Raw genomic sequence first — 12,668 nt, 5'->3', positions numbered from 1 at the left:
AAAAAATACATACATATAACTATATAAGGCTATAACAATAACAGATAGATTTTTCTTAGAAAAAACAATAATAGAGATTCAGGAAAAGAAATATGAATATATATCATTAGTAAAATATATCACTACGTCGTTGATGTAACTAAATAAACACTGCGAGTCTAACATTTTTACGGCTTTAAGGAAAAAAAAAGATGTACAACAGCTTCACATGAATCATTGGTTTCGGTAAGACTTCTCACGCCAGCATTTGTTCTACAAACAACCATAAACGGTAGATTCGTTGAAAGTAAATGAACTAAATTATAATGTGTGCTTATTTATCAGCATTCCAATTTTTCAACAAAGACGATATTCAAAACATAGACATGAAAAAGCACGATGAAGATATAACCATCAGCATTTCAACCAAAATATAAGAGTTATCAAAATAGATAATATATATACAAATGTATAATTGTAACATTAAATTTTTGAATGATGTATAAATGTAATATGTATTACGATTTAAAGATTACTTACAGTTTAAATTAAACTAATTATTTTGAAATATTCAATAAATTTAAAGATTTATTATATAATTTTTAAGTTACTAACCCGCCCGTAGGCCGGGTCTGCACTAGTAAATTATACATTTACAGTCACAAAATCTATGACTTAATCTCTAAAGCTACTCATAAAATTAGTTGTTAAAATTATTTTGAGACAATTATGGAAAAGAAAATAAATATACAGCAATAAAATATACATGTACAGTCACAAAATCTATGATTTAATCTCTAAAGCTACTCATCATCCCCTAAATCGCTCATCTATCTTATTAAATTAGAAGTACTTTAAGCTTTTGTTTGGTAATAAAGATAGGAGTCTTTAAAAAAAAAATTGTTTGGTAACAAAGATAGTAGAGAATTTTGTCTTTTCCTTATTTAAATGATAGATTTAAGTATTTAATGTCTTTTCTAATTTTAATAATAAATTTCTTTAATACAATGAATCTTAACCAAAATAAATTTCTTTATAGATTTTTTGTTAACATTAAATATTTTTCAATATTTATTAATAAAAATAATAAAATAAAATCACACATCAAAATCAATTTATATATAATATAAATAAAATATAAAATATTTTATTTATTTATATCTATCTATCTTATTAAAGTAGAAATACTTTAAGCTTTTGTTTGGTAATAGGGATAGGAATCTTTAAAAAAAATTAAATTTTGTTTGGTAACAAAGATAGTAGAGAATTTTGTCTTTTCCTTATTTAAATGATAGATTTAAGTATTTAATGTATTTTCCTAATTTTAATAATAGATTTCTTTAATAGAATGAATCTTAACCAAAATAAATTTCTTTATAGATTTTTTGTTAACATTAAATATTTTTCAATATTTATTAATAAAAAAAATAAAAAAAAATCACCCATCAAAATCAATTTATATATCATATAAATAAAATATAAAATATTTTATTTATATCTATCTTATTAAAGTAGAAGTACTTTAAGCTTTTGTTTGGTAATAGAGATAGGAATATTTAAAAAAAAAATTGTTTGGTAACAAAGATAGTAGAGAATTTTGTCTTTTCCTTATTTAAATGATAGATTTAAGTATTTAATGTTTTTTCCAAATTTAAATAATAGATTTCTTTAATAGAATAAATCTTAACCAAAATAAATTTCTTTATAGATTTTTTGTTAACATTAAATATTTTTCAATATTTATTAATAAAAATAATAAAATAAAAATCACACATCAAAATCAATTTATATATCATATAAATAAAATATAAAATATTTTATTTATAAATTGTTAGTATAACACTTTTATAATATAAATCCAATTAGTTATAAATATTAGATTTTTATATGATACACTATGATATAATAGACGATTAAAATCACATAATATAATTATTTAAAGTAATAAATAAATTTTTTGTTTTAAAATGTTATACTAACAATTATCTAATACATATTAATTTACACACATATATATATATATATATATATATATATATATATATATATATATATATTATCATTAGAACAAAGAAAAAAATTGAAGTGAAAGCAAATATTTATACAGCCACATGTCAAACTATAGAAATAAACAACAATGGCGTAAGATTTTTTTAACAAATTTATTTTAATTTCAAATATGTTTATATATTTTATTTATTTATAAATTATTTTATTTTTATTAATAATTCTAAGATTTTGGAATTGAAAAAAAGTCATGACCTATCTCTATATTATTTTAATCAGGAATTTAAAATTTATATCAAAATAATTTTTTAACTTTTAGTTTTTATTATAACTACAAATTCTAATTTTCAATCTAAATTTTTGTTTAAATATTACAAATGTATCATTTATAAATAAAAAATTAAAAATATAAAATAAATATCCGCCCGGTTGGGCGGGTTAAGATCTAGTTCACATTTATTAGAGTCGTCGGACGTATCATGTATTGTGTACCGCGATGCATGGGAATATTAAAGTCCACCGACGTGCACATGAACGGACATTGTCGGTCCCATTAATCCATTGCGCATCTTATTCGTTAAGCTAATATTTTCCAACTTTTTTGTAAGAATGGAAGATATGTAGTTTAGAAAGGGGAAAAATCGCATTTTAAATATTGAAAGTATCACTTTCTAACATTTTAAACACTGAAATTTTTTGACTAGCACTTTAAATCTTCAAAGTGATATTTTTTGCATAACAAACTTCGAATAACATTTTTCTATTTATATATGACCGGAACTATTCATATGTGACCGGTACTAAAGGTAAAAAAGTAATGAAAATAATAAAGAATAATAAAAATACATAAAATTCAAATAAAATTGGAAAAATGTAAAAAAAAATCAAAGCAAAGTTCAAAAATATTTGAATTAAAATTTCAAATATTAAAATAAAATAAAATAAAATATTAAAAATCAAAATAAGATCTAAACCTAAAATATCAAATTTAAAACTAAAATAAAATTTAAAACTTTAAAAATTCAAAAAACTCAAAAATAAGATCTAAAATTAAAAATTAAAACTTAAAAGCTAAAATTTGTAAATATTTAACCGAAAATTAATAAATAAAAAAATTGAATAAAATTGGAAAAATTACAAAAAATTCAAAATAAATTCAAAAAATCTAAAAGTTCAAAAATATAAAACTTAAATATAAAATTTCAAATTTGAAGCAATGGAACTTCATAGGAATAAGCTAGAAGCAAAGATCATGAAGTGTATCTTCATAGGCTATTCTCCAACACATACATGGTACAAGTGTTATCTTACTGAAACAAAGAGAGTACTTGATTTCAAATTTTACTTTATCTATTTTGAATTTTTAGATTTTTTTTTGCAATTTTTCCAATTTCATTCAAATTTTTATGTATTTTAATTGTTTTTTCGGTTATATATTTTCAATTTTAGTTTTAAGTTTGAATTTTTAACTTTAGATCTTATTTTAGAATTTTTAGAATTTTAGAATTTTATTTTAGTTTTTAAATTTGATATTTTTATTTTAGATCTTACTTTATATTTTTAGAATTTTAATATTTTATTTTATTTTTAATTTTGAAATTTTAATTTTTATATTTTTGAACTTTTAGATTTTTTGAATTTTTTTGATTTTTTTTGCTTTTTGTATTTTTCAATTTATTCGATTTTTTATGTATTTTATGTATTTTTATTAATTTTTAATTTTTATTATTTTTTACCTGGAAAATGTCATATGAATAGGAAAAACTCATTGGAGGTTTATTATGCTAAAAATGTCACTCTGAAAGTTTAAAGTGCTAGCAAAAAACTTCAGTGTTTAAAGTGGTAGAAAGTAATATTCTCGGTGTTTAAAATGCGATTTTCGTTTAGAAAGCGTAATATATTAGTTTTATTTTACGTATGCCGACTTTATCTATACGTGTCTGCAAACAAAATATCTATTATATTATGTATGATTTTTATTTTCGGATTTTAAGTCTTTCATGCAAATAAAGTATGGTCACAAGACACGTATAACCCACGCTTTCACCCTCACTTGTGAAATACCCTCACACGTACACAACACATTACATGTATAATTAATCCACTCACATGGACCGACTTGATAAAATCTCGTATGCCATCCATCTATATATTCCTACTAGTACAATATACCACGTAAAATTAACACCGATCGAAACAAAAAGGAAAAAAGAACCGTAACAAGAAAGAATCAACATGGCGAGTTTATTAGATAAAGCAAAAGATTTCGTGGCTGATAAACTCGCCGGGGTTCCTAAACCGGAGGGTTCGGTTACGGACGTCGACCTTAAAGACGTGAACCGTAACTCCGTCGAGTACTTAGCCAAAGTTTCAGTCACCAATCCTTACAGTCACGCGATTCCGATCTGCGAGATCAATTTCACTATCCACAGCGCTGGCCGGTGAAACCCTTTCTCCTCGTTTGATCTCAATTTTTTTTCTGTTTCAATTTAGATGTTTTGATTTTCAGTTTATTATTATGGGTTCTTTATAATTCCTGGACGAGTCAAAACCAATATCTTTTGTTTTCTTTTCTTTTCAATAGTTTGGTTTAGGTCGATATTTTGTTATATGAAACACATAAACTAATTAAATTATAATGGCTGGTAAAAATATTCAGTTCGGTTAACATGTCCAGCCATACTCAGTTCGGTTAACATGTCCAGCCATATGATTAAGTTTCCTAATAGCATATCGGGTTTGTGATTCAATTTGTATTTCGTTTACAATATTTGATATATTTATTTGTTCAAATTAGCTTACCATACTAATCCGTTCATTTGTTTTGTTAATTAACGTTTTCTATTTGTACGTTGAATATAACTTGTGTACAAAAGTAGAAGTGTTTATGGTTTATGTATTTGTACGTTGAATATTTAGCGTTTATACATATCGAGTTCTATTATGTAAACGCTAAATTCGTGTAAGCTAATGGTTAATTATAATGGAAAAATGATAGGGAAATTGGAAAGGGGAAGATACCGGACCCTGGTTCACTGAAAGCAAAGGACATGACGGTTCTTGATGTTCCGATGGTGGTGCCGTATAGTATACTGCTCAACTTGGCTCGAGACGTTGGTGCGGACTGGGACATTGACTATTTGCTCGAAATAGGTCTCACCCTTGATCTTCCTATTGTTGGGGATTTTACTATCCCTATTACCAGCAAGGGCGAAATCAAACTCCCTACTTTTAAAGACTTCTTGTGAATCAACTTTTGCGCAATTAAAAAAAAAATCAAATATCGTTTGTAATGGTGATATAATGTAACAACTGATAACTGTGGTTTGCCTATAAAATCAAGTATTGTTTCTTATATATAATGCATGTGTTCATTCTTACAATTAATAAACCGAAGTTAAAACTACTAAGTAAAAATTTGGAAGTTAATATGAATGAGAAGGATGGTCTTCTTCTGGTAAGAAGAAAGCTGAGATGGTGTTATAGCTGTGTTGAATAGACTTGTAGCAATGTTCAATGCGTTTCCTCACACCATAGTCAAGATGTCTATAATCCCATGATATAATATCACGGCGTACCATTCCTCTTCTTCTCTAATGTTCTTGCCCACAACACTCCCTTTCTCCTCTCTCCAAGAGAGTCCTGGTATCTATCTTCATCCCGAAGTTTGTGCTTGAGCTGCACAAACACACAATAATCATCAACGTATTGTGGCACAGTTTGGTAAAAACTGAGAGCACAAGAAAAAGATATATCATGGATGGGTTACCTGTTTTGGAAGATGTCGGTGAGTTTTGGTATGGAAGCAATGATTCCTTGTGAAGAATTAGAAGCTTTGGTTGGTGCTGAACTGGGGCTTATGCTTGCTACTGATTCTATCACTGAGTTCTCACCGTCAAGTGAATCTGCAATAATGAACACATTGAACATCTCCCCATGTTTATATATAGCACGACAAGCTTCTCTCTCTCTATATCTAATCTATTAATTTAGGGATTATCTACTATTTGAAGTTCTCATTTAAATTTTGGACTCTTTCATAGTTGTTGCTAGAATATATCATGCCTCCTATACAATGCAACCTACCAACTTAAATTAAACCAAATCTTAACCAACATAGATTACTTAAACCTAACCAATAACACTTTTATAATATTTTTGGTTCATCTCTTAATATAATTAGATCATATAAAACTGAACCACTCTTAAATCAACGAGTTCCATATCATTCCAGACATAAAAGAAAAAATATCCGACTCATTTACAACGTAAGCATACAAAGACCGTGTATGCTTATGCTCATTGGTCTTCCAAAAACCAAATAATTGTGACATAGACCAACATAGGCTCATGTTCGTATCACTAACTTTACTTCCATATATTTACTCTTCATCTATATCATATCACAACATACACAGTTATGCAATAACATGATTTTTTTTTTGTTCAAACAACCAAATAATGGTGGCATATAGTCAGTAGATTTTTTAAATATGTTTTTTTATATATTACATTTTACGACACTATGTGTATAAGTTTTTTTTTGAAAAAGGGCATAACTATGTGTATAAATTAAAAGGTAAAAGGTGTGACAAGGCAAATTATTATACTAAAAATGAAAGAAGATTAAATACAAACTAATAACAAGTACAACACAAATTATAACACTATTAAATTCTATATATATTTAATAAAATATTATATATATGTCTAATATGTATATATATATAAATGTTACACAAAATATATATAATATTATATACACATATTATATATACCATATATTATTAATTGAAATTTGACAAATCAATTTCCGCCCTTTAGGGCGGGTCCTAATCTAGTATATATTTAGTTTAGAGTAGGGACTGATTTAAAGATCACCTCTGTTCGGAGTGCATGAATACATTGCTGAAGATCTATCTGGAGAGTTTGATGCTGTCTTCATCAACTTGGAACTATTGCTGTCAACGGAGCCTTTGAGATTGACAGTTTCATATATTATTTACTACAGTTAAAAAAACAAGAGAAGAATGCTTATGATGGGGGATGATGTTTACCTCGTTATGTGAAGCTTTTGTATACAGGGCTTAATCCATCAACTGAACCTGTGATCAAATAAAACCCATCGATATTTTTAATTAATTTATTTAAGATATGAAGTCTCTTTTATCACTTATAAGAAGGGATGCTTAATTCAGTCACCTTGACATGAGCCTTTCGCTTGTAAGCCAAGCATTAAGCTGTAATCCATTTATCCCTTCATCTTCCAAAAGTTCACAGTCTAGCTTTGTTTGCCTGCGCGATGACACAATTTGGGTGAGCATCTGGGACAAGAATCAAAGATAGAAACTGAGGGGAAAAAAAAAAACACACTTGAGGAGGCGGTGCCTCGCCAAGGAATCCACATAGAAATGAAAATCAAGGTCGGTATCCTTCGAAATACTTTTCTCTCCCACTTTGATCTTTTTGTTAGTTCGGCCTTGTGAATTGTGATGAACCCTTTAGATCATAGACCTTGTTCATAAAAACATCTGATTGCAGTATGTTTGACATTACGAAAAAATATGTCTGCTTACGGAAGAAAGAAACAGAACAAGTAGAGAAGATTTGATTTTAAGCAAATATAGTTCCAAGCAGAAACAAACAGAAACATCACCCAAATGATTTTATTTTAAAAATAAATAAATAAACATAAATTATTAAAGGAGAGGAAACACAGATTTGAGAAAGATTTTTCAAAGCGAAAACGAATCACTCAGGAATCTTGATGAGAAAGCGGTCATCTTTGGAGAGAAGAAACATATGACCAACTTTCCCTGAAGAAAGCTTCCTCAACGTCTCATCATTGCAGATGGATTTCATGTATCCTCAAGCTCTTCAACAAGCCTACAAAAGTAAAATAAATAATTTTCTTTTTTTTGTTGAATATGCCTCTGAACATTAGTAAACTAAATATTAAAAAATTAGAATGATTCCTATATACCATGAAAGATATTTTAGAATACATTAATTCAAATGTCGAATGTGGTTTGAAAATTTTAAACTAAAGTGAAGAGTATAAACTTCAGTACATAGAGGATTTACCGAAAACTCATTATTTTAGAAGGGGTTAACCCACGGATTTTGGAAAATTTTCAAAAATATGAAAATCTGGTTTTAATGTATAGTTTCATCAGGCACTAACATAATATGATGGTCAAAGAGTTTAGAATCTCTGTTGTCTACGTTTCTCTAGATAATGAATATTTTATAATGCTAATTCCACTAATCTAGTTAGAATATGTAATTTTAGTAAACTAAATATTAAAAAATTAGAATGATTCCTATATACCATGAAAGATAGTTTAGAATACATTAATTCAAATGTCGAATGTGGTTTGAAATTTATAAACTAAAGTGAAGAGTATAAACTTTAGTATATAGAGGATTTACCGAAAACTCATTATTGTAGAAGGGGTTAACCCACAGATGTTGGAAAATTTTCAAAAATATGAAAATCTGGTTTTAGTGTATAGTTTCATCAGGAACTAACATAATATGATGGTCAAAGAGTTTAGAACCTCTGTTGTCTCCGTTTCTCTAGATAATGAAGATTTTATAATGCTAATTCCATTAATCTAGTTAGTATATGTAATTTTAGTAAACTAAATATTAAAAAATCCGAATGATTCCTATATAACATGAAAGATAGTTTAGAATACATTAATTCAAATTTTGAATGTGGTTTGAAATTTTTAATCTAAAATGAAGAGTATAAACTTCATTATATAGAGGATTTACCGAAAAATCATTATTTTAGAAGGGGTTAACCCACAGATTTTGGAAAATTTTCAAAAATATGAAAATCTGGTTTTAGTGTCTAGTTTAATCAGGCACTAACATAAAATGATTGTCAAAGAGTTTAGAATCTCTGTTGTCTCTGTTTCTATAGATAATGATAATTTTATAATGCTAATTCCATTAATCTAGTCAGTATATGTAATTTTAGTAAACTAAATATTAGAAAATTAGAATGATTCCTATATACCATGAAAGATAGTTTAGAATACATTAATTCAAATGTGGAATGTGGTTTGAAATTTATAAACTAAAGTAAAGAGTACAAACTTTAGTATATAGAGGATTTACCGAAAACTCATTATTGTAGAAGAGGTTAACCCACAGATTTGGAAAATTTTCAAAAATATGAAAATCTTGTTTTAGTGTATAGTTTCGTCAGGAACTAACATAATATGATGGTCAAAGAGTTTAGAACCTCTGTTGTCTCCGTTTCTCTAGATAATGAAGATTTTATAATGCTAATTCCACTAATCTAGTTAGTATATGTAATTTTAGTAAACTAAATATTAAAAAATCCGAATGATTCCAATATACCATGAAATATAGTTTAGAGTACATTAATTCAAATGTCGAATGTGGTTTGAAATTTTTAAACTAAAGTGAAGAGTATAAACTTCAGCATATAGAGGATTTACCGAAAACTCATTATTTTAGAAGGGGTAACCCACGGATTTTGGAAAATTTTCAAAAATATGAAAATCTGGTTTTGGTGTATAGTTTCATCAGACACTAACATAATATGATGGTCAAAGAGTTTGAAACCTCTGTTATCTCCGTTTCTCTAGATAATGAAGATTTTGTAATGCTAATTCCATTAATCCCGTTAGTATATGTAATTTTAGTAACCTAAATATTAAAACATTAGAATGATTCCTATATACCATGAATATAGTTTAGAATACATTAATTCAAATGTCGAATGTTGTTTGAAATTTTTAAACTAAATTGAAGAGTATAAACTCCAGTATATAGATGATTTACCGAAAACTCATTATTTTAGAAGGGGTTAACCCACAGATTTTGGAAAAATTTCAAAATATAAAAATCTGGTTTTGGTGTATAGTTTTATAAGAAACTAACATAATATGATGGTCAAAGAGTTTAGAACCTCTGTTGTCTCCGTTTCTCTAGATAATAAAGATTTTATAATGCTAATTCCACTAATCTAGTCAGTATATATAATTTTAGTAAACTAAATATTAAAAAATTAGAATGATTCCTATTTACCATGAAAGATAGTTTAGAATACATTAATTCAAATGTCGAATGTGGTTTGATAAACTAAAGTGAAGAGTATAAACTTCAGTATATAGAGGATTTACCGAAAACCCATTATTTGGTAGGGGTTATTAACCCACATATTTTGGAAAAAAATCAAAATATGAAAATCTGGTTTTGGTGTATAGTTTCATCAGGCACTAACATAATATGATGGTCAAAGAGTTTATAACCTCTGTTGTCTCCGTTTCTCTAGATAATGAAGATTTTATAATGCTAATTCCATTAATCTCGTTAGTATATGTAATTTTAGTAAACTAAATATTAAAAAATTAGAATGATTCCTATATACCATGAAAGATAGTTTAGAATACATTACTTCAAATATTGAATGTGGTTTGAAAATTTTAAACTAAAGTGAAGAGTATAAACTTCAGTATATAGAGGATTTACCGAAAACTCATTATTTTAGAAGGGGTTAACCCACAGATTTTGGAAAATTTTCAAAATATGAAAATCTAGTTTTAGTGTATAGTTTAATCAGGCACTAACATAAAATTATGGTCAAAGAGTTTAGAATCTCTGTTGTCTCCGTTTCTCTAGATAATGAAGATTTTATAATGCTAATTCCATTAATCTAGTCAGTATATGTAATTTCAGTAAACTAAATATTAAAAAATTAGAATGATTCCTATATACCATGAAAGATAGTTTAGAATACATTAATTCAAATGTCGAATGTGGTTTGAAATTTATAAACTAAAGTGAAGAGTATAAACTTTAGTATATAGAGGATTTACCGAAAACTCATTATTGTAGAAGGGGTTAACCCACAGATTTTGGAAAATTTTCAAAAATATGAAAATCTTGTTTTAGTATATAGTTTCATCAGGAACTAACATAATATGATGGTCAAAGAGTTTAGAACCTCTGTTGTCTCCGTTTCTCTAGATAATGAAGATTTTATAATGCTAATTCCACTAATCTAGTTAGTATATGTAAATTTTAGTAAACTAAATATTAAAAAATCCGAATGATTCCAATATACCATGAAATATAGTTTAGAATACATTAATTCAAATGTTGAATGTGGTTTGAAATTTTTAAACTAAAGTGAAGAGTATAAACTTCAGTATATAGAGGATTTACCGAAAACTCATTATTTTAGAAGGGGTAACCCACGGATTTTGGAAAATTTTCAAAAATATGAAAATCTGGTTTTGGTGTATAGTTTCATCAGACACTAACATAATATGATGGTCAAAGAGTTTAGAACCTCTGTTGTCTCCGTTTCTCTAGATAATGAAGATTTTGTAATGCTAATTCCATTAATCCGTTAGTATATGTAATTTTAGTAACCTAAATATTAAAACATTAGAATGATTCCTATATACCATGAAATATAGTTTAGAATACATTAATTCAAATGTCGAATGTTATTTGAAATTTTTAAACTAAATTGAAGAGTATAAACTCCAGTATATAGATGATTTACCAAAACTCATTATTTTAGAAGGGGTTAACCCACAGATTTTGGAAAATTTTCAAAAATATGAAAATCTGGTTTTAATGTATAGTTTCATCAGGCACTAACATAATATGATGGTCAAAGAGTTTAGAATCTCTGTTGTCTACGTTTCTCTAGATAATGAATATTTTATAATGCTAATTCCACTAATCTAGTTAGAATATGTAATTTTAGTAAACTAAATATTAAAAAATTAGAATGATTCCTATATACCATGAAAGATAGTTTAGAATACATTAATTCAAATGTCGAATGTGGTTTGAAATTTATAAACTAAAGTGAAGAGTATAAACTTTAGTATATAGAGGATTTACCGAAAACTCATTATTTTAGAAGGGGTTAACCCACAGATGTTGGAAAATTTTCAAAAATATGAAAATCTGGTTTTTAGTGTATAGTTTCATCAGGAACTAACATAATATGATGGTCAAAGAGTTTAGAACCTCTGTTGTCTCCGTTTCTCTAGATAATGAAGATTTTATAATGCTAATTCCACTAATCTAGTTAGTATATGTAATTTTAGTAAACTAAATATTAAAAAATCCGAATGATTCCTATATAACATGAAAGATAGTTTAGAATACATTAATTCAAATTTTGAATGTGGTTTGAAATTTTTAATCTAAAATGAAGAGTATAAACTTCATTATATAGAGGATTTACCGAAAAATCATTATTTAGAAGGGGTTAACCCACAGATTTTGGAAAATTTCAAAAAATATGAAAATCTGGTTTTAGTGTCTAGTTTAATCAGGCACTAACATAAAATGATTGTCAAAGAGTTTAGAATCTCTGTTGTCTCTGTTTCTATAGATAATGAAAATTTTATAATGCTAATTCCATTAATCTAGTCAGTATATGTAATTTTAGTAAACTAAATATTAAAAAAATTAGAATGATTCCTATATACCATGAAAGATAGTTTAGAATACATTAATTCAAATGTCGAATGTGGTTTGAAATTTATAAACTAAAGTAAAGAGTACAAACTTTAGTATATAGAGGATTACCGAAAACTCATTATTGTAGAAGAGGTTAACCCACAGATTTTGGAAAATTTTCAAAAATATGAAAATCTTGTTTTAGTGTATAGTTT

At 26.6% G+C, this 12,668-nt stretch overlaps 1 protein-coding gene and 1 pseudogene across 1 annotated transcript; one reads left to right on the top strand and one right to left on the bottom strand.

Annotated features, from left to right (window-relative positions):
- Positions 1-4,132: 4,132 nt before the first annotated feature.
- Positions 4,133-5,348, top strand: LOC108831482 (probable desiccation-related protein LEA14). The gene is made up of 2 exons (XM_018605025.2): positions 4,133-4,427; positions 4,985-5,348. The coding sequence occupies exons 1-2, from the start codon at positions 4,222-4,224 to the stop codon at positions 5,232-5,234; spliced, it is 456 nt and encodes a 151-aa protein (XP_018460527.1). The 5' UTR covers positions 4,133-4,221; the 3' UTR covers positions 5,235-5,348.
- On the bottom strand, positions 5,291-7,862 carry LOC108831483 (phosphatidylinositol 4-phosphate 5-kinase 10-like; annotated as a pseudogene).
- Between the last annotated feature and the right edge of the window lie 4,806 nt (positions 7,863-12,668).

This window comes from Raphanus sativus, chromosome 8 (assembly GCF_000801105.2).
Source record: "Raphanus sativus cultivar WK10039 chromosome 8, ASM80110v3, whole genome shotgun sequence".
NCBI classification, from domain to species: Eukaryota; Viridiplantae; Streptophyta; class Magnoliopsida; order Brassicales; family Brassicaceae; genus Raphanus; species Raphanus sativus.
This window is presented reverse-complemented; position numbering and strand designations above follow the sequence as displayed.